The 27,477-nt window shown below is 51.0% G+C and overlaps 1 protein-coding gene across 1 annotated transcript in view; it reads right to left on the bottom strand.

Annotated features, from left to right (window-relative positions):
• The window catches only part of LOC119379080 (mediator of DNA damage checkpoint protein 1), a 35,810-nt gene extending 13,754 nt beyond the window's left edge, over positions 1-22,056 (bottom strand). The window contains exon 1 of the mRNA XM_037648246.2: positions 21,962-22,056. Within this exon, the coding sequence (XP_037504174.1) occupies positions 21,962-21,976 (15 nt within the window). The 5' untranslated portion in view covers positions 21,977-22,056. The remainder of the gene's footprint in view (positions 1-21,961) is intronic.
• Positions 22,057-27,477: the final 5,421 nt, after the last annotated feature.

Genomic DNA, 27,477 nt, shown 5'->3' with positions numbered 1-27,477 from the left:
CTAATTCGCGCCTCGATCAGCCTCTTCTGGGCGAGGCTGTCCGTTCGAGAGTACTTGGCGTGCGCTACCGCGGTGTGCAGAGCGGATCGGTTTCGCATGGCTGCGACTCTCCTGGCTCCAAAACTGCGTTTCAGGGCGCGCGCCGGGGCCCAGATTCGCGAGGGCGCGGCGGCCCCGCGACAGCGCTCACGTGGGGAGCAATCAGTGTCGCGCCATTTCGGCGTATTTCGGCCCAGAGACTGCAAATGGCGGCTCTTAATAGCCTTCCGAAATTTCGAGGGCTTAATCCTGGATATCGTGGACCGCAACGCAATCCAGACCGCGTGAATTAAATTAAATGGGGCAGGGTAATTGAAGGAGGGGGGCGGGGTGGAAAAGCACTACGCCTATAGGAGTGCACTGATGTCATATTTCACTGCATCTAGGGTCACGAGTGCATTGTGGGTGGGCAACAGGGGTACAAATCGTGAGTTTCTCTGCCTTCGACTTCCGTATATAGAGCGCTGTTAGCCGTCGTAAGCTTTGCGAAAGTCCTGTTCCGGGCCGCTTCAGTAGCTCACGCATGATGGGATTTTAAGTCCGCTGACTAAAAGACGATTCAGTCTGTGCTGTCTGACCTTAATCCAGTTGCCCGTAATCGGTATAGCTCTTAGTTGCGGCTATTTTCGAACATCATGCAGCGCGTTTCCGCACGATGCGTATACTTGGGAGAAAAAGCTTCTTTATCTACCGACACCAGAGACCATTCGAGGTAAGCCGAGTAGCTGCAGCGTACCCTTTAGCCTTTGTTCGCCTCATTTAATATAGGGCGTATGATAAACGAAAACTACGTCTTTCCCCCTCGTGTATGATGCTTAAGGGTCAGGGGTCCGTGTGCGTTCAGCGTCCTCTATGAGGCTGCCACTTTATAGACTCGTGCGGTGTCTTCATTCTGTTTGCAGCCTGCTGCTTGCGTTGGAAAGCATATTTCGCTAAGACGCTCAGTTGACATCGACAACGCAATTCACCCCACAGATCCCGTTCATTGATCAGCGGCCCAGAGAACCACGTGGTCGCTGTATGCGTTCGTCCCTTGTCAGCAGTGTACGATTACGCGATAGCGTCCAAGTGGGAATCGAGAGCTTTTAGGATATCATGCATGCCAGTGATCACGGCGCTTTGATATTTGCATGTTCTCTATCCTCTCATTACCAAGGGGTCTCGTTGACCCGTTTATTCTATATTGCGAAACGAAAGCATATTGGTTCCATGTTTTAATTGTTATTTTGTTTTAGCTACTGCAAAAAATTACGTACGTGTGTATAGACTAAGCTCCTGCGCGAGTGACTGGCCTTTCGTGCGACTGCGTTGTGGGACTTTAGTCTATGTGAACCGTCACAGGGGGCATCTGGAGGGCCGCAGGACCTCGAGACAGATCTTGTCGCGGCCGCTTTGGCTTCGAAACTTTTGATGGACACTGTATACAAATTATATGTACGTGCGAATTTAAGTTTGTTGAACTTATAAGTATTGCCATGCACGATTTCGTCGCCCCCATACTGTCTCTCCTGATTGTGATTCAGATGTAACCCCATTCTTCCTTACCTGAGTATATAATTGTGCGAGAGGCAGATTGCTGCTCGGTAATTATGCGCGTTTAATGCCTATTTAAAACCTTAGCACATCATACTAGTCGGTGAAGCAGAAGTAGCCTAGAAGGAAAAAAAAAAGAGAATCCGGAGCGGTAATTTCATCTGGAGATACTTAGATTCCTGCGCTGGAAAACCGGAAACGCGAACTTGTCTCGATGTGGAGTATGTCCGCGATAATAGACGTGCCACTTCATTGGACCCGTCGACGCATATCTGCATGACTCTATTCACCGTGTATCTTCACCGAGCCTGTGCAGTCCGCGACGCACAGATTACGCCAATAGCGGATGCCCCTTGTATGCGTCGTGACACGCAAGGACGTCTCTGTCGCGTCTTGTCGCTTTGACCGGCACTGCAGCGAGCGAGGGAGACGGCGCTATCGTCCCAGCGGAGCGCTGTCTACAAGGATAAACAGAAGCCGGCAGAAACCACTGCGGCGCGGTCCCAACAATGGTTGCGCTTGTCGACCGCTGTCTATTAGGAAGTTATCTCCCATTGTCGGCGCGACTCCTGCCGCCAGACAAGCCGTCATCAGTGTTGCGGAGGAGAAAAACACCGCACCATCGGCGATATGTGTGCACGCACACACTTTCGAGGAGCACGACCGGACAACTGACCGCTGTCGCACGCAAGCTGGCCTCCGCCGCGTATGCATATGCATGAATACGCGCGGCCGGTCAACGGCTCTGCGCGAAAGCGGCAGAGGTCAGGCTCGGCTGGCCAGGATCAGATGAGGAGGCGGGCGGTGTCTCGTAGTGGGAGGGCGTGAGGTGGTGAAAGGGGGCTCTTTTCCGCCGATGGCCGCGTCGGCTTTCTGTCGCGACTCCCACTGCGCGTGTGTGTACAACAGCCCTTTCGCTGTCGGCGGTCCATTGTCCCCCGGGGACTTGGACGATGCTCGCGCTTGTCGCTCGACCAAGTGCAACGACGCCTGACGGCAGCGGTCGCGGATACGCGGACACAGCGGGGGTGGTAGGCTCGCGAGGATGGCATGCATAGCGGCCCTTGAGGATTAATTGCTCCTTGTGTACCTCGCTCTGTCCTTACTTTGTTGCGCAGAAAAGAATAAATTTACCCGTGTCGTTGGCCAAGTCTTCGTTAACGAAGAACGCCGAGCCGACTTTTGCGAGCTTCAGACCATTCCTACCCTGCGTCGGCAGCGCCGAGGAGCGGGAGCACCGATGTTCATCCTCCGTCTGGTGCTCCGCATTTCGAAAAGTTGTTCGTGGAGGTGAATATCAGATGCAGGGTAGCAGACCGGATGCTTCTTTTCCGGTCAACTTCCTTCTCCTTCTCTGAATATCAAATAAGGACCCCGTAGTAAGCGGCTTTGGTGTTATCACGAGAGCTGACATTTGGGGGCAGTTTATACATATGCATGACCGAGGACGGCGCGGATTTCACGTTGGCGCAGGAAGAGATGACTGCGCCAATGCGCGCGTGATTTGCGCTGCCTTCCGACACGTTACCGCGATCGTTCAGCTATTGATGTAAGTACGTCCCGTTTACGGACGCGATCAAAAACGGAAGTACGGGCGCGAGTGGAAACGACATAATATTATAACACTTTCACGACCTTCTATAATGATTGACTGATCAGCATCAATAAATATATCGGCTACTGCATGATGGGACGGCAGCTTCGTTGTAAAGTCAACAAAGGCGTGGTGTGAATTGGAGACGCACACCGGCGGCGTCCATAAACGACCAGTCACGCGGAAAGATGTTCCGGGTGGTTATCCCTGCACGAGCGTGACTGTATGAGGGCGCAGCGAACCCGTGTGTGCAATGTGCGTGCCCGGTGAAGCCGTGTTTCTTATGCCAATAAGCCGGTCAGTTTCGAATGTCGTGCGACTTCTTGTCTTCATTTGCTTTGGTCGTAGGCTTCACTGAGTACCGGACCACCGTGTAAAGAAGTCTTGCGTTGCGTAGGAAAAGGATAAGCGTCCACAGTGGGCCCACGAAAGAATACCACGGAATTATCGGTGTGCTACCAGTTATCTCGGTGTAATTGTTCGAACACTATGCAATGCACCAGTGGTACTGATGCGGCCCGTGTACTCTTGCGTGACGTCCAAGTATTGTGTGTCTTTTGTGTGCAAATGTAGTTGAAAGTGTTACCCGACCGCACCAAACGCCGTTCTGGTCTACACTGTTACTCCCCTGACACTATTACTCCGCCCTGACACTGTTACTCTGTGAAAATAAACACGCCCATGTTGACATGGATGACACGTGTAACAATGCACCGCACAACTTTTGTCGTAGTCTGTCGCCTTTCGTCATGTCATGCAGTTGTGATATTTATACACGCCAACCGCGTTTCGAGTTGAAGGGCTTCCTGGCTTCTGCTACGGTAATGGGCGCCGCGCGCCGCTCCTGATTCATTTAGATGACATGGATGCCTTTGACGTGCACCTGTAGCGCGCTGCGCTAGCGTTTCTAAATTTCGCTTCCCATCAAAGCGCATTCACCGCGACCCAAGATTGAACCGCTGACCTTGTGAGCAGCAGAGTTCACCGAGTGAACTGACAATATGAAAAAGAGAAAAAAAGATCACCTCGTCTGTCCACGAGCCTTTTCCCCAACGGTTGGCCGCGCGTTCCCTTTTGCCAGTCGCAGGAACGGAAAGCCGGTGCGGCGGGTCTCTCCCCCACTACCTCTGTGAATAAACCATCGTTGGCGAGAGAGCTGCGCGGATGCGGCCAGCGCCGGGCCGGCGGGCTTTTCCATGCGCTCGGCTGCCCCGAACGCGGAACTGCAGTGATCGCCGACGGGAAGAGGGGAGAGCGTGGCCACCGAAAGTGGCTGCAGAAATAAACGCGCGCCGCTGTCAGATGCACGGCCCGGCGTCGCACTTCCTCCTGTTATTTCAACCCGTTTTTGCTCTCTTGTCGTTTTCTTTCTCTCCTTACGTGGGCTGCCGTTCGCGCCCCTGTGATGACGTTTCGGAATGCGGGTTCCTCCCACACAGCAAAAGCAGGAAAGCGAGCGCACCCTTGTCGCTGGAAGCGCGGCTGCCCTGGCTGCGTCTGGGAGGGGCCGACCTGGCCTAATGAAGACTGCCGCCCTGACACGACCTTCGCCTTCGACGTCCGTGCCCGTCAAATACTCCAAGGCCCCCTCTCCTTTCCCAATACCCTGTAACGAGCGAAGACGTCGAGCGCGTGTTTCCTTGCCGGTGATGCTTCCGCGGTCCACCAGGTTTGCTACGACAGTGCAGAAGCAGACGAAAATAGGAGTATTCAGGAGGGACATAACGTATCGTACAAACCAGGAGTGGTCAGATCGCTTTCCGCGGACCGGTTGCCTGCTGAAATGACAACTCTACAATTTAATTTCGTAATTGCAACCTACGCGGCGGCTGCATTTTCGATGGAGGCGAAAATGTTTGAGGCCCGTGTACTTAGATTTAGGTGCACGTTAAAGAACCCCAGGTGGTCGAAATTTCCGGACCCCTCCACTACGGCGTATCTCATAATCATATCGTGGTTTTGGGACGTTAAACCCCAGATATCAAGATTAATTAATCAATTGCAATATTCTTCCTTCTTTTTTTTCTTGTGGGTCTGAGGGAGGAGTTCGTTGCGAGGAATGTGTACAAAAATGAGCAGATGGGCGACAAATAAATGCACGCAGTCCTGTTTGATGCAGGTAATACAGCAGCGAATTAGCATAGTTCGAATTATCCAGCATTAGGCCTCTCTGAGCACCATGTACCTAATGTCCTTGGTACCAGGGCACAGCCATAAGAGGTGACTAATGTTCGTCACGGACACAGTTGCCGGAGACTGGGTACGTTGAGGGTTCTCACAGGTCGCTATGCCCACGTGACATCAGCTATGTAGCGCGGAGCCTCTGGAGGTAAACTTCCTCGAGACCCGGGAAAGGTTATTTGCGGGGAAGGAAGCGGACAAACGGGGGTATAAGTCGGGAAAGGATGGACTTCACGGCTTGGGCGCGAGATCGGAAGGAAGCGAGGTTCGTGGGTTGTCATGTAAAGATGGTCATTTGGTCGGCCAGGTTGTTGAACGGACTCCCGCTAAGTCATTGAATCCACGGCAATGTTGAAGGTGGAGAACTCGTTTAGCTCGCGTATTTGTTGACTATTTCGAGAACCGTGGGACCGCCTGCGAATGCTCGATGTTACGTATCACTTATCTATTTCCTACTTCCTTTCCTCATTCTGCCCTGTTTCTCCTTCTCCCCCAGTGGAGAGACGATCAGGTGCAACCTGGTTAACCGTCGTCGTGCCTTTCCTCTTGCCTTTCTCTCTCTGTCCGCCGCGGTGGTACAGCGGTTACGGTGTTCGTCTGCTGACCCGACCGTCGCGGGTTCGATCCCGTCAGCGGCGTTCGCATTTCGATGGAGGCCAAATGCTATAGAGGCCCGTGTACTGTGCGATGTCAGTTGAAGAACACCAGATGGTCGAAATTTCCGGAGACCTCCAGTGCCGCGTGCCTCATAATCTAATGGCGGTTTTGGCATGTAGAACCCCAGATATTATTATATTACTGTTCTCTCGCTCTCTCAAATGTCGTACTGACCTCATGAATCGACATGCGTGATCGTTGTGTTTATTTCTGCCGACCCAATGCCTGTTCATGCACTTAGGTGGAAACTGGGCACTTTTCGGTCGTATCGATATATGCCTCCTTGTTAACTTATCACCTAACTGCTTTTTTACCCAGCCTCTTCATCGCCGATTGCTTGACGCACACCCAGGGCGCGGACATCGGCTGGTGCACGTTAGATCACTCCTAATTCATGTTCTAAATTACTTATAGATACGGTTGTGGAACGTACAACTTAAATACATTTATTATCAATCATATATGGCCGGCTCGCTTAACGGAGGTCTGCGTTAGCACGGGAAAAAAAAAGTTCCTCTACCACTGTTCCTCTCGACAAGCCTGCTATCGACGAGGCTACTGGGTCAGCGCTGTCGCGTGAGCTCAGGCACTGTTAACGGGATCGAGTAAGGCTGCACATCCTTTCATTCTGCGAGGCGCGGTCTTCAGCGTGCTGCAGCCTGCCTGCTTTTGCGATATATATACTGCCCAAACAGTAGCATTCTCATATACATGTGCGATGCGCGCTGTGACGATTCTCGTGCTCTACTCCGTCTGTTTATGCATGCCTCCGTGGTGAGCGCTCTGGGCTTCGGCACTAAAACCGCAGCGTTCAAATCGTGCTGTGCCTTTTTTATTTGTTTTTATCGGGTTTACCGCAGCGCCGCCCAGAGAGAAAGCAAGGTCCGGAATGGATCCAAGAAATAAATGAAGTGATGATGTGCTTTTCACAGCGACCTGCCATTGGTTCCCGACTTTCCGGGCGTAAGGGTTGGAAAAGTAAACAGCTCTTGGAAGGCAACATCGAGGTTCCTCGACCGCCCTTATCCTAAAAAACTTGCGTCGCCATAACCCTGTGGATTAAACAGTGACGTGACAGGCCTAACTGGGAAAAGGTATGGGGCAGGATTGGTGCCCCCTTCTAGATAACTAGGAGGGGAAGCCTCCCCCCCCCCCCCACACACACACACATGCCCCTTTTGTGTGCATGCCTATGCTCGTTACACCAACTTGTCAAAACGCGCAACGACCCGTCTGTACCTATATAACCCCGTTTCCTTTTAGACGACGCCGTTGCGTGACGTGGTGTAGTGGTTAGCGTGCGTGCATGCTGACTCAGTGGTCGCGATTTCGAATCCTGTGTGTTTGTTGCGAATTATCTGAAATTTATTTCTGAATGTGATATCTGTAGATCGATTGTACATCTAATAACATGTCTGTATTAACCTCATAATGCTGGATAAGTCAACCAAGAACTGATTTTTTTTTTTTTTGCGCAAAAAGTAACTGTTGCTCCTTTGAGGAACAACGGGAAGGAGCATCCGTTGGTCTCTTGAGGAGTATCGGGAAGGAGCAACTGTTAAGGAGTAACCGCGCGGGGGGGTAACAGTTCGTCCCTTCGAAGTTACACCCAAAAAGGGAGGAATGGCTGCGGCAAATCAGTTACTCCCTTAAAGGAGCAACCTCGATACCCCTCTATATATATATATATATATATATATATAGCGTTGAGCAGACAGACGACATCCGCTAGGTTTCACAAAGGCAGTGAGGATACATTGCTAACGACAAGAGATACACCCATGCTTCATCGCTCACGTTTGTCACGCGCCATGCTTTGCCCCAGCCTACCTAACCTATTCTAACACCGTGCCCCAGCCGTAGCACGGCCTTGGGAATGATAGTGCTTCCCAATTTTCTTATCGTACGTGCCCTCTAATCTAACCTGTGCAAAGTCTCTATTACAGCAATAAACATTTAGTTGTAGTTGAGCGCTTATGTTTATCAGTTTCTGCGATCGGTCGTCGAGGCGTGCAAACACTGCTCAGAGGGACTGTCTCTGAGAGCTGTACTGAGGGCACTGACATAAAATATGTTATGGTTTCGCCATTGCCGCAATGGTCACATGCAGCACTGTCTGTCATTCCGATGCGGCAAGCAAAGACGTTCGTAAAAGACACCCCAAGCCGCATGCGGCAGAGAACCAGCCCCCTTCTGAGCAATCAATCTTGGAATGTCGGAAAGATCGAGCTTCACGCCAGAAAGCAACGAAGGCGCTGTTGAAGTTTCTGCGAGCGACCCGCCTCGTTGAACGATTGACACACTCGTGTGTGTGTGTGTGTGTGTGTGTGTGTGTGTGTGTGTGTGTGTGTGTGTGTGTGTGTGTGTGTGTGTGTGTGTGTGTGTGTGTGTGCGTGCGTGCGTGCGTGCGTGCGTGCGTGCGTGCGTGCGCTTCCCTCCCTCCCTATCACATTCCTCTCTTCCTTACTTTTCTGTCTCCCTTTCCCCAGTGCAGGGTAGCAAACCGGATATAATTGTTTCCTGGTTAACCTCCCTGCTTTTCTGCATTACGTATTCTCTCTCTCTCTTCTGCGATCGGGCGAGTACAACCGCTATGGTCAACCAACTAGGCTGACTAGATCTACATCTCGTTAGTATAGCGCGCTTCCGCGTTTGAGCCGCAATCACGTGAAACGCGCGCGATTGGACACTTCCAGATCTCGGGCACACTCCCCTCGCGATAAGCGATCGGAGGTGTCATCGCGAACGCGAGTCGCATCCCTTCCACTTTTGCTTCCATCACTCGTGCATTCTGGCTCTCCTGTCATGCGGGAAGGTTACTGCGCTGGTCAGGTGCACGGACGGCGAGGCGCATTTGTTGTTAGCGCGGCTTCCCGACGAGAGAGAAAGAACGCGAAAGAGGGCGAGCGCCACTTTCAGCGCATGCCGACACGCCCTGCGCCGGCGTATGCAAAGCGCCGTCCGTTAACCTCAAATTAGGCGATCGCAACCGGAACGCCCCGGCCAGACGCGGCTCTCCCCGCATCCCTCTCGCCGTGGAGTAGCGAACGCTGAGCGCGCTTTCACTCGGCGGCTCCTTTCCGCGGACCTCCTTGGCACTGCGCGGCTCTGGCCGTGTTCCTTCGGGTCGCGTACCTGCACCAGCGGAAGGGTCACTCAGTGAGCCGCCCAGCTTGTCCCCTCGAGAGGACCTCGTTGTCACGCCGAGAAGAAAGCGCGCGCTTTCTCTCGTCTGCACCGCGATATCGTAAACGGTAACTGCTCGGTGCTATCGCTGGATCGAGGCTGAAAGGCCGAATAGCTGCAGCAACAGTGCAGTGGCCCTTGTATGGTGGTGCGCTGGCTGGCAGCCACAGAGCTATCGGCTGAAAGCATCGACGTGCGTACACGAGCGACGAAGGCTCCTCCAGGTCGGCCGTTGTGATGTAAAGTATAGGGTCCGCAGAGGAGCCTTTCCGCGGGTTCCTTTCTCTCGCGGGCAACGCAGGCGCGATACATCGATAAGCGTAACAGCTTTCTACGGCAAGCAAATTAAGAGCGAAATATCACTGTTGTCTCTTTTCGCTTTCTCTACAGCGTCCCTCGTATAGTTGTGATTTTCTGTTGTAAATGCAATGCTTTCCCGAGAGTGACATTCCGCGATTGTCTAATGAACACGACCAGTTAACAACGACTGAAAGGCTAAGATAATCTATTACCCTTTTAGTTAAAAGCTTTACTGCTCATTATGCAATTTTACGAATTGTATACATAGCCGGTGACTTCGCGTGGCATGCCCACTTGGAACGAATTTTCGGTATATGACACCTGTTTATTGATAATCGTTCTGAAGGAATGCGTTCCAGTTATTTTAACGCTTCAGTGCACAAAACGGCGTTCTGTTAAAATAAAATAAAATAAAGTGAAACAACGGTGCATGCCTACTGCAAGTTCGATAGCGCATATCTCGAAACCCGTGCATTCCTGGAAGACATTCTGCGATGCTATCGCGAATCGAAGTTAAAAAGTGGCATTACGTAAAGTGACGTTTCTTTTTTGCACATTTTTAACAGCGTCCGCTATTGTTTACGAGGCAGGCCTTCATACCCGTAGAGTGCCAGAAACAAACAAGGAAATTCTATCTGGAGCTGCAAGAAACGCGCGCGCGGGCGCGCTCGCACAAATAAGAATTTCCATAATATTTAAAGATCCCTATAACACGTTTTATTCTTACGCGAAATACTTCCTGAACCACCACGTTCACCTGATCATACCTGTTTTCTGCAAGACACTGATGCAGAGGAAACTTTCTTTTATGTTTAAGTCTCTTGTGCATATCTTTTTCCTAAATATACAACCTTTGTAATCCCTCTGCATTTTATGATTAATCTAGTATGAAGATGTTTTAAAATTCGATGTGTTCAGTTCACGAGAAAACCTAAATATGTCAGCGCCTGCAAGCCAAGTGAAACTGCAAGATTCTGACGAGTGAGTCCGAGTGAGTCCGAGCAAGCCCGGCTGATGATTTCGACGAGTCCTGGAAGTGAAATCGGCTGAGTAGAACTATTCTGAATCAGAGTCTGAGTGAGCTTAACACAAAGATGATAATGAGTACCAAGTTTGTGAGTGAGAGTGAGTTCCATTTATTTTGCTGACCTATGGCTGGAGCACGTATACTATACGACAATATGAACGGCATTCACATGGAAGGCGTGCCACGCATGCGCTTAGCTCTCGCGCACTTTCACCGAAGTCGGCTAGAGGAGGAACGCTGTGCGGGGGACCCCGTTTCCGTCTCGAAACGCTCTGTACTTCCTGCCTATAATCCCACCGCCGCCGGTCACGATCAGCTCATTCCGACGCCGATCTAATGGCATACGGCGCAGGCTCGGTCGCCCATCAGGTGGAAACAGAGGAACGCGCCTCGGGCCTTTGTTCTCGAGCGGTCCCGCTCAGACACTGTACGTACTTATACATGTAGTTCAGAAGCTGCTTCCCTGTGTCGCAGATCGTCTGTGACTTCACATTACATGGAAGTGTTGCTTGTATATGTAAGAATGAGCTACTCACGAAGAAGCTGATTCGTGAGCAAGCCGTCTCAGCCAGCTGGCGAACATTTACTGTTGTTCTCGGTCCTCGACGAGTGGTGAAGGCTGGAAAGTACGCCTATCGAGGCTTCTGCCCCTAGTGCGGAGGAAGTCCTACACTTTATCACATTGCCCAAACCTAAGCAACACAGAGTTGGCAGCAACATACGCGTTGGAGCAGTGTTTAGTTCTGACTTGGCCGACCAGCAATTGCTGATCGACCATATTGGACGGGCGGCTAAGGGCAGTGCCCCCCGTAAGAATAATCAATCTTTGAATAAAGTTTTTTTCTGTTCCGATTGCCAACAAGATGAGCCATGCCTGCTTACGCAAGGTCAAATTTAATAATATAATACGCATGGCCGGAATGGTTTTTACTCACACGTCTGCGTGCCCTTCGGAAGCACTGTGGGCTTTCATTGCTCATGGCATAGTCTCTAGATCAAAACCAACATTCTTATTTGGGCATCTCTGTTTACTTGTGCACAGCATTTCACGCTTCCCGCTAAGCCGCATCGCCCGAGTCAGTCTTCTGCCCGACATCGCACGCGAGACCGAGTCTTAGCGAAGATGTGTACTTGTACACTCTGTCCATGAATTGCCCACAGCTTATAGGGTCAGTCAGAAATGCCAGAGAAGCCACTTGCTTGCCTCGAAGATGCGCTTAAACTCTTTATCTGAGTCAAGTTCCTCGAATCGCCCAAAATTTCCTGGGATTTAGACGACATACGCGCCCCTATATCGTGACATATTGTCGTAGCAGTTTGCACCCTATATATCGGGAAAGGTGAAGGTCCCAACATGGTATGCCTCTATTCTACAGAACAGTCTTTTTACTCTCGCACCCTCTTTTAGAGCAAGCATATATTATCTCGACACCAGTCATCATGTGTCGGCGCTGCCAGCACAGATACTGCGGGTTTTATGATGTGCCGTGGATGGTGAGCGAACTCTATAGCAGCAGGAATGTGATGAGGACAGAGGCTGTATTCTGTAACGGTTCGGTTTCCGAATGGCTCTCTTTCTCTCTCGCCTGAACCGCAGTGGCAAATGATGGCTACCCCCTACAAGCTACGAAAATTCTATTCTATACACTGAGCATTGCTCGCATGTGAATTGGCCCGTATACATATATAACATAATACTGGCCGCTACATATCCTTTCGTGTTAGCGTCCAGATGGAGTTTTTGCGAGACTTGCAGAGCGTGCATGCAGTGACAAAGGCCGAGACGCGCTCTCCTCGGTTGCAGTTGAAAAGAACCAGGAACGGAACGTAGGTCGAGTCGCACTTCCGTGGCGATTTTCGCCCTCCGGAGCAGCCGCGCGGAACCTTGGACAACATGCGCTTGCGCGCGTATTGAAGTAGCTGTGCGAGTGTTAGCTGAGAACGCCGTCGGCGATATTCAGCGAGGTACCTCCCTCCTTTCCGAAGCGTGCGAAGGTAAAAAAAAAATTAAGAATAACAAAAAAGGGGCGATCCTTCTCTGGAAACGCGGTCGTCGCGGCGACGCGAAGCGCACGCGGGTCTCGTCGACGCACGCTCGGCCGCTGTCGCCCGCTCCAGATGTCGCCGAGAGGAGGGGCGCCCGACCCGGCGCGCTAAAGGCAGGCGACCGCGACGCCGCCATCTCGTCGGGTTTCAGTGCCCTCATGGGGGGTGCTGGCCGAGTGAGACGCACAGAAGGAAGTTAAAAAAAGAAAAGAAAAAAGAAACGCGCAACTTTCACGAAGGTGCTGTACACGATGTAGTTTCCGGAGGCGCTCTACAGCCGTCGCTTGGCTTCCCCAGAACGACTCCGCAGACGATGGCCGCACGCTAGACGCGACGTCGAGGAGCAACGACGTGACATTCGTGTTTCACTAACAGGCGACGGGGAAAGGGAGCTCGTCGTGAACTGTCCTCCCGGCCGAGTTGAGAGATCGCTTCATTCATCCCGAACTTGTATGCACACGCACAGCCGACAGCTGAGTGGCAATCACAGCGCGAGATTCGACCTCATCGCGCCCCTAGACGTGCCTCATAATTTTGTCGGTTCAGCGATTTTGCACGTTTCATTTCGTTGCAGAGTTTGTTCGACTTGCGAATGAGTGTTTAAGCCGTGCTGAAATTTTCGTCATAGCTTACTGATCACTACCTTCGACATTATATTCCGGTTGCGCATTCCACAAGATGCCGGATACATGAGTACCCCCTTTTTTATTTATTGTACAGACAAATCTCATATTTATCTCTTAGTGCCTAAGAGGAACTATATTAGCTAGAATTGTTTCTCTGGCGAGTGTCTATCGTATTTCCTCGTGAGAAACGCTATGTTAATTAGCTCAGTTAGGCGGCGCGGAATGCGAGGCCAATACACCAACGCTATTAAACGTATCATGAGTGGGATGTACAAGGCGGGCGGGGGTAAATCGAGATTAACAGGACATGGTTGATAGAACTGTCATAATCGGCCGCAATCGCAAACAGAAGAGAACGAGTGACATCATACAACGATTTCACCCAACCAACGCTCTCCAAGCGGCGACCTTTGCGTGCTGGAACAGAGAGCAGTTAACACCTTCAAATGCCACGTTCATGTTTCACCCAAAGACCTTCTGGAAAGGAAAAATGTCTGTGGTTTGTGTAACTAAAAACTTGAAACGACTAGTCTTCTCTCACAGAACGATGAGACACATGAGGAGTATACGTATACAAGTGCAACGTCATTTCCTACAAACTGGTCACAGACAGGAGTGAGAAGTCATTCTAACTCTGGCGAATTGAACCTTGTGCTGCTGGTGACGCTGAAACTTATCAACCTATAGCAACAGCTGCTTTGTGCAGTGTTTGAGCACTCTCGAAACGCTGAGAATACCGCGAGCTATCTGCGCAATACATGCAGGGTTCTTTTCTCGACGCTCTTCGACGACACGCGTATCACATGGTCAACGTCGGGTTTCGCGATGTCGGCACATTCCCACACTATTGGCACCGTTAGATTTCGTACGCCACTATAATTTCTTTTTTTCGCTGACTGCCAGTGGAGCGGGACGAGATCACTTTTTGAAGGGCGTAGAGATTATATGAAAGGAAAAGCGGAAGAGAGCAGCTGTCATGCCGGAGCATTATTTTGTCGCGCCAAAGGCATTGCGAGAAGTCGCGGCGCCCATGTCCTCCTCCGTGACCTGAAGTGCATGGCAGTGTGCACGCGATGCACAAATCTGAGCGTTCCGCTGACGACAGCTCAAAGGGAGCTCGCTACCTGCCACTCAGCGCTTACGTGGAAAGCATGCACGGATAGGTGTACGCAGTTCTGTGGGGGCGCCGTCTTCTTTATCGAGCCAAATCAGCGAAACAGATCAGTACGCCTCAAAATGGGTGGCTTTAGCGCGCGCGCCCGCAGCATGCTGTCGCGTATACTTCTGCACGCTTCTGCGGCATTCGAAATTCTTGAAACCTCTGCACCATCGGCATCATCCGCGAAAGAGAGAACAGCATTTCGCCATCGGCGTACCGAAATGCGGCCGCCGCGCTCTTGCCAGGAATAGCAGCGGCTGCAGACTATACGATCGGTTTTGTGGCGCAACGGCCGACGCTGTCCCACGGACGGCGCGCTCTTCGTTGCTGTTGCGCACCATCTGTCAAATTGGCACTTGTAGAGTGCAGGAGCATGATCGGCGTCGCAGAGTGCGTGGGCGACCCGCTTCCTACAGGGGCCGATCTCGCATGGACCTGTCAGTCACAAGTTAGCGCTTCCGCGCCACTAAACCATTCACCGACTTTCCTAATGTCCTCTCGTTTTTCTTGTGTTCAGTCGCACAGGCACACGTGCGAGTCGATGCGAGTGGCGCGATCACCTCTATCTTCATATACCGTCAACCGCAGCACAACAGCGTTTCCCGTGCGTGGATTTGAAGCGATCGACTTTGACGATACAGTTTCTTCTCTCACTTAACGCTAATTATACCGCGGTATAGGTGCATCCTGGATAGTCGATCTTTGGAGTTGCGTCCCAACGGTGTGTTGCACTGGTTATACTTGAATGGCGCCGCCGACGTACAGGCCGAGCGGCGATGTCTTCGGAGATCTGGGACGACGAGGAAGGCCTATTGCGGAGTGTGGGCTGAAGAATGCGCGCGCGCCCGAAGCGGTGAGAGCATTCGCCGATGCCGTGACGAGACCTTAAGGTCGAACGGCTCACGCCCCATATAAAACGGACTTCACGGGAAACTCGTGGCTCACAACTTAAGTTTGACACCGGCGGCTTAACTTGATGACTGTGGGGCTTTAACGCAAAAATAAGGGGAAGAGGGAAAAATGCGGGGTTTTACGTGCTGTTGAAGATACACGTCACGGTGGGGGCTCTGGACTAATTTTCACCACCTGGGGTTCGCTCTTTCTGTTCGCCCCCATTGAAATGCGGTCGCCTCGAGATATATCGAACACGCTTCCTTGCAGGCGCGTAACCATAGCTTTTTTTCGGAGGCCGGGAGGGAGGGGGGGGGGGGGGGGGAGTCCGATTTCCCTTTATGTATATTCGTGCGTGTGGTTGCATTTGTGCGCGTATAAACATACAAAATGTAAACACAAAATGCAAATGCATATACAAAACGTAAGTATTTCGGTGGTTGTGGGGTGGTGAACTTCCAGACCACCCCCATGAATGGCTACGCCACTGCTTCCTCGAGCTCAGCAGCGCACTGCTATATCCATACAACGGCGCGTAGGTCAATTGCAGAAGTTGTCTCTATCACTAGAAAAACACAACAATAATAATTATCGGCTCTTGACAAATTTCTTAAAAGTGTTCTTTTTTTCTTGTTCGTATTCGTATATTTACAGTTTGTCGCTCACGAAAAATCTCTCGTCGACAGCTTGAAAGGCGAGATGCCGGCTAATTTATAAGACGGCTGGCGCACAACTTCACACTGCCTCCATTTTCCACGCGCAGGATTGTCCATATCGGCATGACTGTTGCCTGTTGTGTCACTGTTGTAGTACATCAGCACATTTGTGTGGCGTTCTTTCCGGTGCACATCTATATGTGACGAACAGCACAAAATACTTTCCCAAATGTACGTACATAGTAAGGATTCGGTCTAGCTGGCAGCCGTGCATTGTCCTCAGACGCTGTCGTCTTTCCGGTTCACCCGAGCCTGGACAGTCGGCCGATACGAGAATATACACGTGGCGGCTTTCTCGCACTATGCTGCGATTGACCCCAGCCATTCGAGTGGCTTGGAAGAAAGTTCGGCCGGCTTTGATGTTACCAACTTACTGGCGACGTCAGTGTTTGCTGGTGGCATTTCGCTCCCGTTGCTGCAGCCATAGGCGTGTGCATGAAGGGGGGGCGCCAATCATCTAAACGGGGGCGCCAATCCTGCCCCATACCTTCGCTCAGTCGGACCTTTCACGTCATATTTGAATGCCCAGGGTTATGGCTACGTATGTTTTTTGACGATAATGGTTTACGGAGCTTGTTTCCTTTTGGGCTCGACCAACCGGGGGGGGGGGGGGGGATTCGGTGAAACTTGTCCCCCCTCCCCCCCAATGGAGAACCCTGCGCATACATATGGCTATATGGCTGCAGCACAGGACAAGATAGAGCATTCTCCCTATAGTCTTTCGTGTAGAACTTTATGCGGAAAGTACAACGTAATGGCGTGGCTGACACAAAATGGCTTTGCCCAGTCTGCTGGCTGCGTCAAACCTGAGAGCAGTGGAAGTGTCGACTTCAGCTGACCCTTCGCGAGCGTCGCCACATGAGATCCAAGGACCAAACGGCGTTTGTATCTTCTCCATCGTCCTTGTCCTGTGCGCGGTTCTCAATAAGAGCACCGTGTCACTCGTGTTACGGCTGGGGCGACCGTGAGTTCGCAATTTCCAAGCGGCTGCAGTTACTCCAGGAGCTCTTTCGGTGACAGATTTGATGGCCGGGGATTACCACACCCTGCTCGGTCCTACGGCGTACGTGTACACACATTCGTGAGGCGTGTGCGAGGCGCGCCGTGTATTCCCTGACGACGACCGCTGTGCAGCACGCGCTTGCTGCTCCGCGGGGCGCCAGGAATAACGCGGAGAAACAATTTCGTGCGCCAGACGGGAAGCGCGGCGTGTGCAGCTCGTAATGACGCGCGGAGACCGACAGATCCTGCAGCCGCGTGCGATACGGACGCGCGGTGAGCCGCAATTTGCTCCTGATCGCTGCCCACATGCCAATACAGGTTTCTCTCGGACGCCAGATGCCTCGGGCAGTCACACTGCACAGCTCTCCTCGGCCCAGACGTCTCATTATTGTTGTTATCGTTCGAAGTCCCTGCCCACTCACCGCAGGAGCGTGGCGGTAAATTTGAACTTGCCTTCCGAACGCGTTCAGGCCTCCTGTAAATGATTGTGAAGTTTGGCACGTCGCGAATGTACGGTAAATGGGCTGTGACGGATGAAGGGCTTTTTTTTTTTCGGTGGTCTCAGAAGGACACACCTATATATATATATATATATATATATATATATATATATATATATATATATATATATATATATATATATATATATATATATATATATATCGTCTATAGTACCCCATGCTTGGGATCTACCATAAGTTTTCGTTCGTACATTTATGTTGTTTAGATCTGTGCGTACGGTTGAAAAAGCGCGCGCGCGCGCGCGTGTGTGTGTGTGTGTGTGTGTGTGTGTGTGTGTGTGTGTGTGTGTGTGTGTGTGTGTGTGTGTGTGTGTGTGTGCGTGCGTGTGTGGTGTGTGTGTGTGTGTGTAAGTGTGTGTGTAAGTGTGTGTGTGTGTGTGTGTGTGTGTGTGTGTGTGTGTGTGTGTGTGTGTGTGTGTGTGTGTGTGTGTGTGTGTGTGTGTGTGTGTGTGTGTGTGTGTGTGTGTGTGTGTGTGTTCCCCTTATTAAGACTGCTTTGCGTCTCTGTGCGCAGGGCAAGACGTTAGAGAAAAATCAATGGTCAGCTGCAATCAAAATACACATTTCGAAGAAAAGTTTACTTTTTGGGCGTATATCAAGGCACCTGCGCCTTCACTGCCGCAGTATACGTATAGTTTCTCGACAGGTCCAATCTACCACAATACCATTTTGCGGTAAGAAATATCACGAAAGAGGCAAGGGGGGCCATATCAACAACACAGTTATACAGGTGTCGCAAGAACGGAAGCACGTGCTCCGTCTCACCACATTTGGTAATCATATACGCGCCAGAATTCCCCTTGTCTTTGTTTTTCATCTTTTAAATGAAGACACCCAGAAAGAGTCGCGACGCTTTCTGCAAGTAAGTAGTTGGAGAATAAATGCATCGCTTGAATTCCTTATGCACGGAAAATATTAGTGAGAACTAACAGACAATAATGCCAAATACACATATATACCCCATAAAGTGGACGGGAGGATGACCGCCGCCGTAACTCAGTGGTAGAGCATCGGACGCGTTATTCGAAGGTCGCAGGTCCGGTCCCTGACGGCGGCAAGTTATCTTTACATATATATATATATATATATATATATATATATATATATATATATATATATATATATATATATATACCTTGGCATTATTGTCTGTTAGTTCTCATTAATATTGCGTCTAACAAAGACAAACGAGCCCTTGAAAATCATCTTCTTTCTTTTATGCACGGAAAAACACTTTGTCTCACATTTAATGCAATCAGCTTGCATCTGTCATCTTCCGTTGAACAGTGACTACCTAATTCCACGGACGCACTGCATTTCTATTAATACTGTTAACTGCTTTCCGTGTATAGCTGAAGCTGGAAACGTAAAGCGTCTTCATTTTCTTTTTAGTGCGAAACCGCATGACCTTTTAGCTTTACCATATCTGTCCAAAGGACAGGAAAAGAACACTTCGCACGTGCCGAGCATTTTTTCAACAAGGCTATGTCGTTCGAGCTATGAGCGAGTCATCCCTAGCACTGCTAAAATTTCGTGCTGGGTGCACGTTAGCGAACCCCATGCGGTCAAAACTAATCTGCGGGTCTCCTGCATACGCGTTCCTGTAACTCAGCGTGCAGTTTCGGGACTTGACGCCCGGCTATTTTCCTTAAAATGTCTAATAATTGCTGCGGTTTTACGTACCAAATTACGAGGCACGCCGTAGCGGGGGACTCCGGATTAATTTCGACCCCCTGGAATTCTTTAACGACCATCTAAATCCAAGCATACGGGTGTTATTTCTATTCCGCCCCCATCGAAATGCGGCCGCCGTGTAATCTAACTCGCGCCCTCGAGCTTGCATCTTAAAATTTCTGGCAAGATGGCAAGTCTTATGACGGATGGGCCGTTTCGCATTTTCTACGAATGTTAATATATATATATATATATATATATATATATATATATATATATATATATATATATATATATATATATATATATATATATATATATACTACAGCCTCGCATATGAGGTTGCGCTCGTGTGGATGCCTGTAGAGTGCCTGTTGGTTCGAAACAGTTCTTCTGAGCATGTGCTGTCGCAGGGTCAGTGTTATGCTGCTCGTGTTACACAAACTTACTTCAAGCCTTACAGGTTCTTTGTCACCATCGCACTCAGAAACGTGCTACTCCTGCGCTCTATATGAATAATAAAGGGGAATAACGCGTCACTGTACGCTTGGCGAGATCACGGCTTTTCGGGTATCGGCAGTGCGTAACAACGGCACGTACATGCATCAGTCACACACCGACTGACGGTCGCCTCACATCTGCAGAGCGGACGGTGGAGCACCGATGCCAGCGGTATCCAGTGGCGGAGGCAAACACTTCGCTGGGACAGCACGAAAGCACAACACAGAGCACGACTTCGGCGACGAATTCCAAGCTGCGCTCCTTCGCTCTTCTTGGAGGTTGACACTTGGCCAGGGCGAGGACGTCAAAGACAGATGGACCGTAGTTGTCGTTCGGGGCTGAGTGAGCGTCATCACCACCTTGACAAGTCGCGACGGTCCATTCAAAATCAGCGAAAAACAAGATATACCCACGTTGCGCGCCCACCGTGCTATTTTAATCGCAGATGTGATTGATAGCTATTGTACTGCGAATTCGAGGATTGTTTATCAGTGGTAACCCTCGAGCGTCGCTTTATGAAGTCTAATAGGACAGAACTTACGTGCCACTCGTACTGTGTCATCGTGTGAGGCGGTTATTTCGGTTAACAGCGGATGTGCACGGAAGTCGTGAATTGAGCGTAAACGCTTGAGAAAACGCATAGAGTGTTCACCGTGGTTAAGAAAACGCCGTCTGATTAATGATAAGCACTAGCCTGGATCATTTCTTAGTAGTAGTGCACGCCACAATATATATATATATATATATATATATATAAATAGTATATTAGTTGTAAACAGTCGATTTGAGGGGTTCCCAAATTACAGTGCGAATTTCACCCACCTCTTCACACCATTGACTCCAGTGCTGCTAAAACGCGAAGCAACAAGGACGAAGACAGCTAGTTGTGCAAGTGTGACACTTTGCACCACCTCGTAATCGACCAGCGCAAATCAAGGGGCCGACTATGCCTGGAAAGTGACAGTACGATCTTTTCACGAGGCACTGTACGCGATTGCGCTCGTAAATCTCCTGCTCCTAAAACGCTAACGGAATTCGGATAAGAGCAGACCTCTTTCTTCACGGATGCATTATCACAATGCGGCAGACCTTGCTAAATAAGAGAGGGTAGAAGCTGTTTGGAAGTGCATTTGAACACGCCCGGCGAGCAGTCTCCAGCCTGCGTTTCCGACGGTCGCGATTTCCGACGCGCCGGATCGGCCTTGGCCATGGCCGGTCGAGGTAATTCGTTGCCCCAGCTTCTCCCTGGAGGAAAGCATTCTGTCTCGTCGCCTGTACTGGGCCGCTGCGGGCCGTTGAAAAAGCACGGATGGCGCGCCTTTTTGCACCGGCGATACATCCGGTGGTGTCAGGAGGGAACGTAGCCAGGGGGTTTCAAACCCCCCTAGAAAATTTTCAATTTTGCATATGTATATATACACGTGCACATACAAACGCACGCGCGAACATACTTATAGTGCGGTTAAACGCCCACCTCCTGAAAAAAAATATACATTTTTTTGTCTGCGCCCCTGATCCACCGAGAGACCAATCTGATAGAGGACTTGCATATAGAAGCATCAACTGTTGGGATAGTTGGTGCGACATGCGTGATTTTAAGAGCGAAAACTTGATGAAAACTGCACACCCGTTCGTCGATGTATTTTCATCGTCAAGTTTTCGCTCTTCAAACCACACGACTTGCATGGAGCCTGCGTCCCTGCTCTACCACTGGACATAGTCGCCGATGCTGTTGCTTTTCGACTACGCCGCCGAACGACGACGGCATGCCAGGAGGAACTATAGCGCGGGGACAGGTAAAAGGGGCGCGCCCCGAGATGCGATTCTGCGCGGATGCCTGCGGCAACCACTCCCAGCGTCTTGGGCAAATAGTCGGCGGGGCCCTTCCCCCTCTAGGCTGGCGGTCGCAGAACGCAGCCGAGCAGCACGGATGCACGAACACTGAACAGCACCGCTCCTCCGCAGCATACTGTTGCGCTAAGCAGTCGTCACCGTGCGTCCTTTAGTCGACTCACATCGTCCTGACATAGCCGCGTCAGGAAGCGCGCACACCCGAAGTGCAGTGCTCGGCATTGGCGCAGTGAGCGCGCCCTCAGCTAAAAATACGGCACCCGGATGTTTCACCTTAAGCGCACCGGCGGGCCCTATTCCGGGAGCGTTTTTCAGTATTCAGCACTGTCGGAGGTGAGCGCTTCCTGCAGCAGAGCGCGAACTGCGGTTCCCGAGAGCGGGTTCGTGACACCGAGGTGGGCCGGCCAGCGGACCCCGGTCGGGGTCACGGAGCCGCGCGGGCAGGGGGCACACTCACCGTGAGCGCAGCCATGGGGCGTCCGTCAGCACGCCGGCATCGCGGGCCAAAGACACGCTCGACTGGCGGCGCGCTTTCTTTTTCAGTGGGCTTCCCGAAACGTCACCGCGAAACGAGGCCAGCCAGAGGGCGCTCGATGGGGCTTACCCCCTCGCGGGCCCCCCTTCCCCGGCGCGCGCGTTCAGAGAGGCGACACTGGAAGCCGGCAATCTTTAATTAGCGGCGCTGCAACCCGCGCTTCTTGCGATGGTGGCCATTGTACGTCTTGATGACGTCTTGCCACCAGTCTGCAAGTTTTACAAAATTGGCCTTGTCGCGCCCTGGTAGCCGAGACACCTCTCTGCCGGCCGGCGGCCAGCTGCTGAACCAATAGACCTGGTAGGGTGCAGCGCTAGACCCATTCTGCTGTTCCTCGCGCTTGACAAGCCGGGCCCCTGATTCGACCGGTGGCACTACGAATGTGAGCCCAGGGCGCGGCGGCTGCTGCTCGCGCTTGGCCAGATGCCGGGCCAATGGCTGGGCCGGCGGCACCACGAACGCGAGTCCTGGGTGTGCCGGCTGGCGCAGCCATGGCGGTATTATCACCACCACGTCGTTCCTCTTGGCCACGTCCCGGCGCCGCGGCGCGTGTGGACCGTTGGCACCATGGAACTCACGCCAATGACTGGCGTTATGCGGGTCCAGCGAGTTGTGGTGCTTGAAGTAACCCCACGCCGCCAAGAACTCGTCCACTGGCGGCCGTGTCTTGGGGGCTGGAGGAGTGGCAGCAGAACGGCGCGTTGTCGTCATCACTGGCTGTGGTACCGCCTCGCACGCTTCGGGTGCATGCGGTGGGCTTATCGTGCGCACATGCACAGGCGTGGTTATACGACCTTTTGTAGACTTACGCGTGGCAACAGTCCGTCGTGTTGTTGGGGGTTTGTGCGTCGTCACAGGCCTGTGCGTTGTCACATGCTTGTGCGTTGTTGTCACAGGCATGTGCGTTGTTGTCACGGGCCTGTGCGTCGTTGTCACATGCTTATGCGGTGTCGTCACATGCTTATGCGTTGTCGTCACGTACTTCTGCGTTGTTTTGGTGCTCGTTTTCCTAGACGTAGAAGTTGCGGTGGCTTGTAATAAAACAGCACCGCACTCGTTCACTACGGGGATGGCAGTCGTATGCGCAGCATGAGTGTGGCTTGCGATATGAGTTGGGTGCTTGGTGCTGGTACTTGTGAGAGGAAGACGCATGGTAGCACGAGTTGTCGTCTTGGTGGTGGTCTTCTGGGTGGACGACCGCACCGTACTTGTCTTGGCCGTACTGGGGTGTGTCTTCGCTGTGGTGCGGGCGCTGCTGGCGTGCGTGCTGGTGGACGGAACGTGGTGCGCCTTCTCGTGCTCTTCAGTAATGCACTCCACGGCTTCGGGATGGCCCTGGTGATGGCGATTAGTCGTGCAGTTGGGGCGCCCGCTGTGGATGTGTGGCCTCGCTGTCGTGGTGGTGGTTGGGCTGACTTTGTGCGCGGGCGGCTGGGGTTCATCGTTCTCGCAGTTCCCGGCGGGCGCAGCCGTGGTGGTTCTGGTTCTCGGCCTGCGTGACGGAGGGAAGCAGATCACCTCGGGCGTGGTTGACTGCGTGGTTTGAGGCTTGGGCGTGACTGTGATGCAGTAAAGCGTGGTGGGCTCGTCATCGTAGTATTCGAGGTCAGCGCTCCGGAACATGCGGCCCAGCAGGTTGCTCGCGGGTACGGGCGCGTAGTCGGCGCCGTAGTCGTACGCTCCTGCAGCCTGGCTGCCTCCGTAATCGTCGGCGACCTTGGCCTTCAGCAGGCGCACATCCTTTTTCGGCAGCCGGCGGCGGCCGTAGAGCGCTTGGAGCCACGGGTCCAGCGCCGGCTCTGCTACAGCCAGCGCCACGGTCCACGCCGCCAGGAACAGCGCGCAGCGCATCGGGCCACCTGCGCAGCCGGCGTTCCAGGGCCGGGCAGCCGCGCTCGTGCTCCTGGCTTTCTTTTCTTCGCTCTCTGCAATCGACAAACGCTGTTGCCATGACCAGCTTATGCGTACTCTGTGGAAGCTGTTTCGGTTTTTTTTTTTATTAACACACGCATTCAGTGTGTTCAAGTGAACGTTTATATAAGCGAATCTGTTAAGGCTGCTTGCCATTCAGACCTCAGAAATACATCAGCCGCAAGGGCACGCATGTATTTTGTGTAGGTATGTGGGTACTTTCTGACCAGGCAAGTGCTAAATGAGATGGCTGTTTAATTGCTATGTTCGCGCCGCATAGAAATGCAGTTTACTGAAATTCATTCTTTTTGTTGTTTGTCATACTTGGCTCGCGGTGTCCGTTGTGTGTGCACATATGATTGGCAGCACGATGTCCGCTTGCACGAATAACTCTCATTGTGTATTTCGATAACGAAAAAGAAGTCAATGAGTCTTTTTTATTTCGTTTTTCTGGCAAATACAGAAAACAAATTCCTGCTATGCGTAAGAGAGTACATATTCCGCATTCTCTTCCGTATTTGCTCTAAAGCTACTTTATCATCGTGGCCCCCAAGAAACCTTCAATGCGCTGCGAAATGCAGTCCACTATGAACGAGTTATCGTTCTTTTAAGGGGGCGGGAGGGGGGAGGAGGGGCGGCACCAGCGTTTGAAAACTTGAAATATAGTACAACCATACCCCGTCAAGTGTATTCAGGCTCGTACCCGCTACATGAAAAAAAGAAAAGGTAATGGTTACACTTAGGCTGGTTTATGCGGTTTAACGTCCCAAAATGACTCAGGCTATGAAAGACGCCGTAGTGGAGTACTCCGGATAATTTCGACAACCTGGGGTTCTTTAACGTGCACTAACATCGCACAGTACACGGGCTTCTAGTATTTGCCTCGACTGAAATGCGACCGCCGTGGCCGGGACCGCACCCGCATCTTCGGGTCAGCAGCCGATCACCGTAACGGTCCACCGCGGCTATATATATATATATATATATATATATATATATATATATATATATATATATATATATGAGCCGCCGCTATTATATGTACCCCGCAGGGCGTCTGCGCAGGCAGGCGTTTGTTGCGTATAGCGACGCCACGGACCCGAGCTAACGGGGTGTTTCGACCCCTCCCACGCCTCGCTGTGCGTGGCTTTGCCGTGTCCCGAAAAAAGGGGATCCTGGGAGTTGAGCCGACGCCGGCTGTTTGGACCTTTAAGGCACCCCGGCAGCGGCAACACACCCCTTTGGCCCGGCTTCACGTAGACGGCACCCCTGGGCTGACCCACCCAGGGGAAATCGGCAGTCGCATTTTCCTATCCCTCTCTCGGATCTTTTTCTTTCCTATTTTCTTTCCTCTCTGTCCGGTCTCCTACCCCCTTCAGTTACTTCCCTGCTTTCGTACGCGGCCTGGGTTAACCTTGTGCAAAGAACCAACCTCGGTCTATGCGCATTTGGTTATAGCAGAGTCATTCTGGTTATAGTAACGGTGTACGGCTGGCGTCTGCATGTTTTCGATAGCATAAATCTTGTATCGTCCCCATGATGGGCTCCGTGGTGGGTGGCCGCCATTGCTGCCGAATCGAGTTCCAATATTATGCTGCATACAGCATTCCCTTTAATAAGTGATCGCGCCGCTTCAAAGCGCGTACGCACCGAAGAGATGACTTTCCTCAGTCGACCAATAGAAGCATCCCCCCATTACCACGCTGTACACAGCCAGGGCTGGGCAAAGATACTTTGAAATTGTATCGCGATACGATACAAGATACTCAGGCAAGAAGTATTGGAGATACAGATACAAGATACTGCCGCAATAATTGTATCCGATACGATACTTGCCAATTGTATCTTAAGCTACTTCGATACATTCTGAAATTTATTATTATAGATCCATATAATGTAGCAGCAAACGCCTATGCCCAAAAATGTCTGCTTGGAAATTTCTTAACTGTGACCTATTTTGTTTGACTTGAATGAAGTGTCTCTTAGTATCTCAAAAGTTTTGCCATTCTTGCTCAAAGTACATTAGTTTCCTTCCAAAATAACTTATTGGGGCTTCTTTAAGCTTCTTCACAGGACAACTCTTTATACACTTCGCTGACAGCGGGTCTAGCTTGTCATTTCTTCAATTGATGGGAGTCGCTGCTCAGCTTGTGGACCAGCTAGCGGGTTGCCATATAATCACAATAACGTCAATAGGAAGCCTTCGCGCGACGGCGCAAATACCGGTGTAGAATTTGCCTTGTCCGTAAAAGAAGGTTTGCACAATACCGTATATTCGAACAGGCGTACAGCAGCAACAACGCTGGTAGCGGCTTGTTTTTTTTTGTTTTTTTTTTGAGGGGGGGGAGGAGGTGGGAACGCATGGTGTATACGGGGTTTGAGACCGTTCGCTAGCGGCCCGGCCGCAGCGCATGACCGTCTCCGTCGCATTTGTTTTTATTTTCTAAATAAGTAGGTTCGTGAGCTACAGAGACATGACTGGTATCAAGCATTTCTTTAGTGAGGAACATGTGGTCACCATGTGCTGAAGCATAACCGTGGTACAAAAACTCTATGTTTCAATCCGCGTAGATTTTACTCGTTGTGTACATCGCTATCGATGTTTCTCGAATCCTGACTCCAAATCCCCTTCAGAAATGACCTATATATGAGATATGGGAAACACTTCCTTTCAAATGGCAACGTCATTTTGTTCAAGCTCTCTCTGACCCCACCATCTTCACTGTCCCGGCCTTTGGAGCTAAATTTCGCGACTACGGCCCGCCGGCTATAAGCTGAGTTTGAGACCCCTTGTGTATATGTAGATGACGTAAAACTTCAATGAATTTCCACGTCCTACTTAGCTGCTGGCGTAAGGGATTCTTTGTTGATATACTCACTAACGTAATCTTTTAGCAATTTTTCTTCAACGAAAGAACATGTGCAACACAGAAACGTCTCAGACGTATTGTACAGTTGCACAAAGCGTCGCAGGGCACCGCCGCTATTCGCGCTACTGCCACTTGTAGCTCCCATTACGTGGCGATTAGTAATACAAAAAATATTTAAGAAGGCCTAAAACAGGAAAACAAATATAAGTAAAATAGAGAGGTTGTTTTGTATCAAGCATTCACATTGAATGAGTACAGAAACACAATACACACGGCGTCCAATAGCTATGAGCATCAAGTATCGTAGGTTTACCTGTTGAGACAATAGAAAATTCAGTGCATATGGAAAATTGCCTGAAACGGCTCGTTGGGACGCTCATGAGTAAAACGGAGCATTCGGTATAACAGCGTTTCTCAAATCCCCTTCCTAACATCTTTACGATGGCTTCTAATGATTTCCATTATTATAATGCAAACTCAATTTCGCTATTTTCTTAAGCGGTAAGCAGAATATTTTGCGTTGTGTACTCAAAGCACGCCCATATAATAATATATTTGTTTTCAAAATCGCCTTGGCAACGTGTAAATATGTAAACAGTAGTAGAAATAAAGCAGTTAGAAGACTAAAGCAGAAATCCTATTTTGGGAGCGCGTTAC

The sequence above is a fragment of the Rhipicephalus sanguineus genome, chromosome 1 (genome assembly GCF_013339695.2).
Source record: "Rhipicephalus sanguineus isolate Rsan-2018 chromosome 1, BIME_Rsan_1.4, whole genome shotgun sequence".
NCBI classification, from domain to species: domain Eukaryota; kingdom Metazoa; phylum Arthropoda; class Arachnida; order Ixodida; family Ixodidae; genus Rhipicephalus; species Rhipicephalus sanguineus.
Note: the sequence above shows the minus strand (reverse complement) of the source record. Positions and strands in the feature narration are given on the sequence as shown.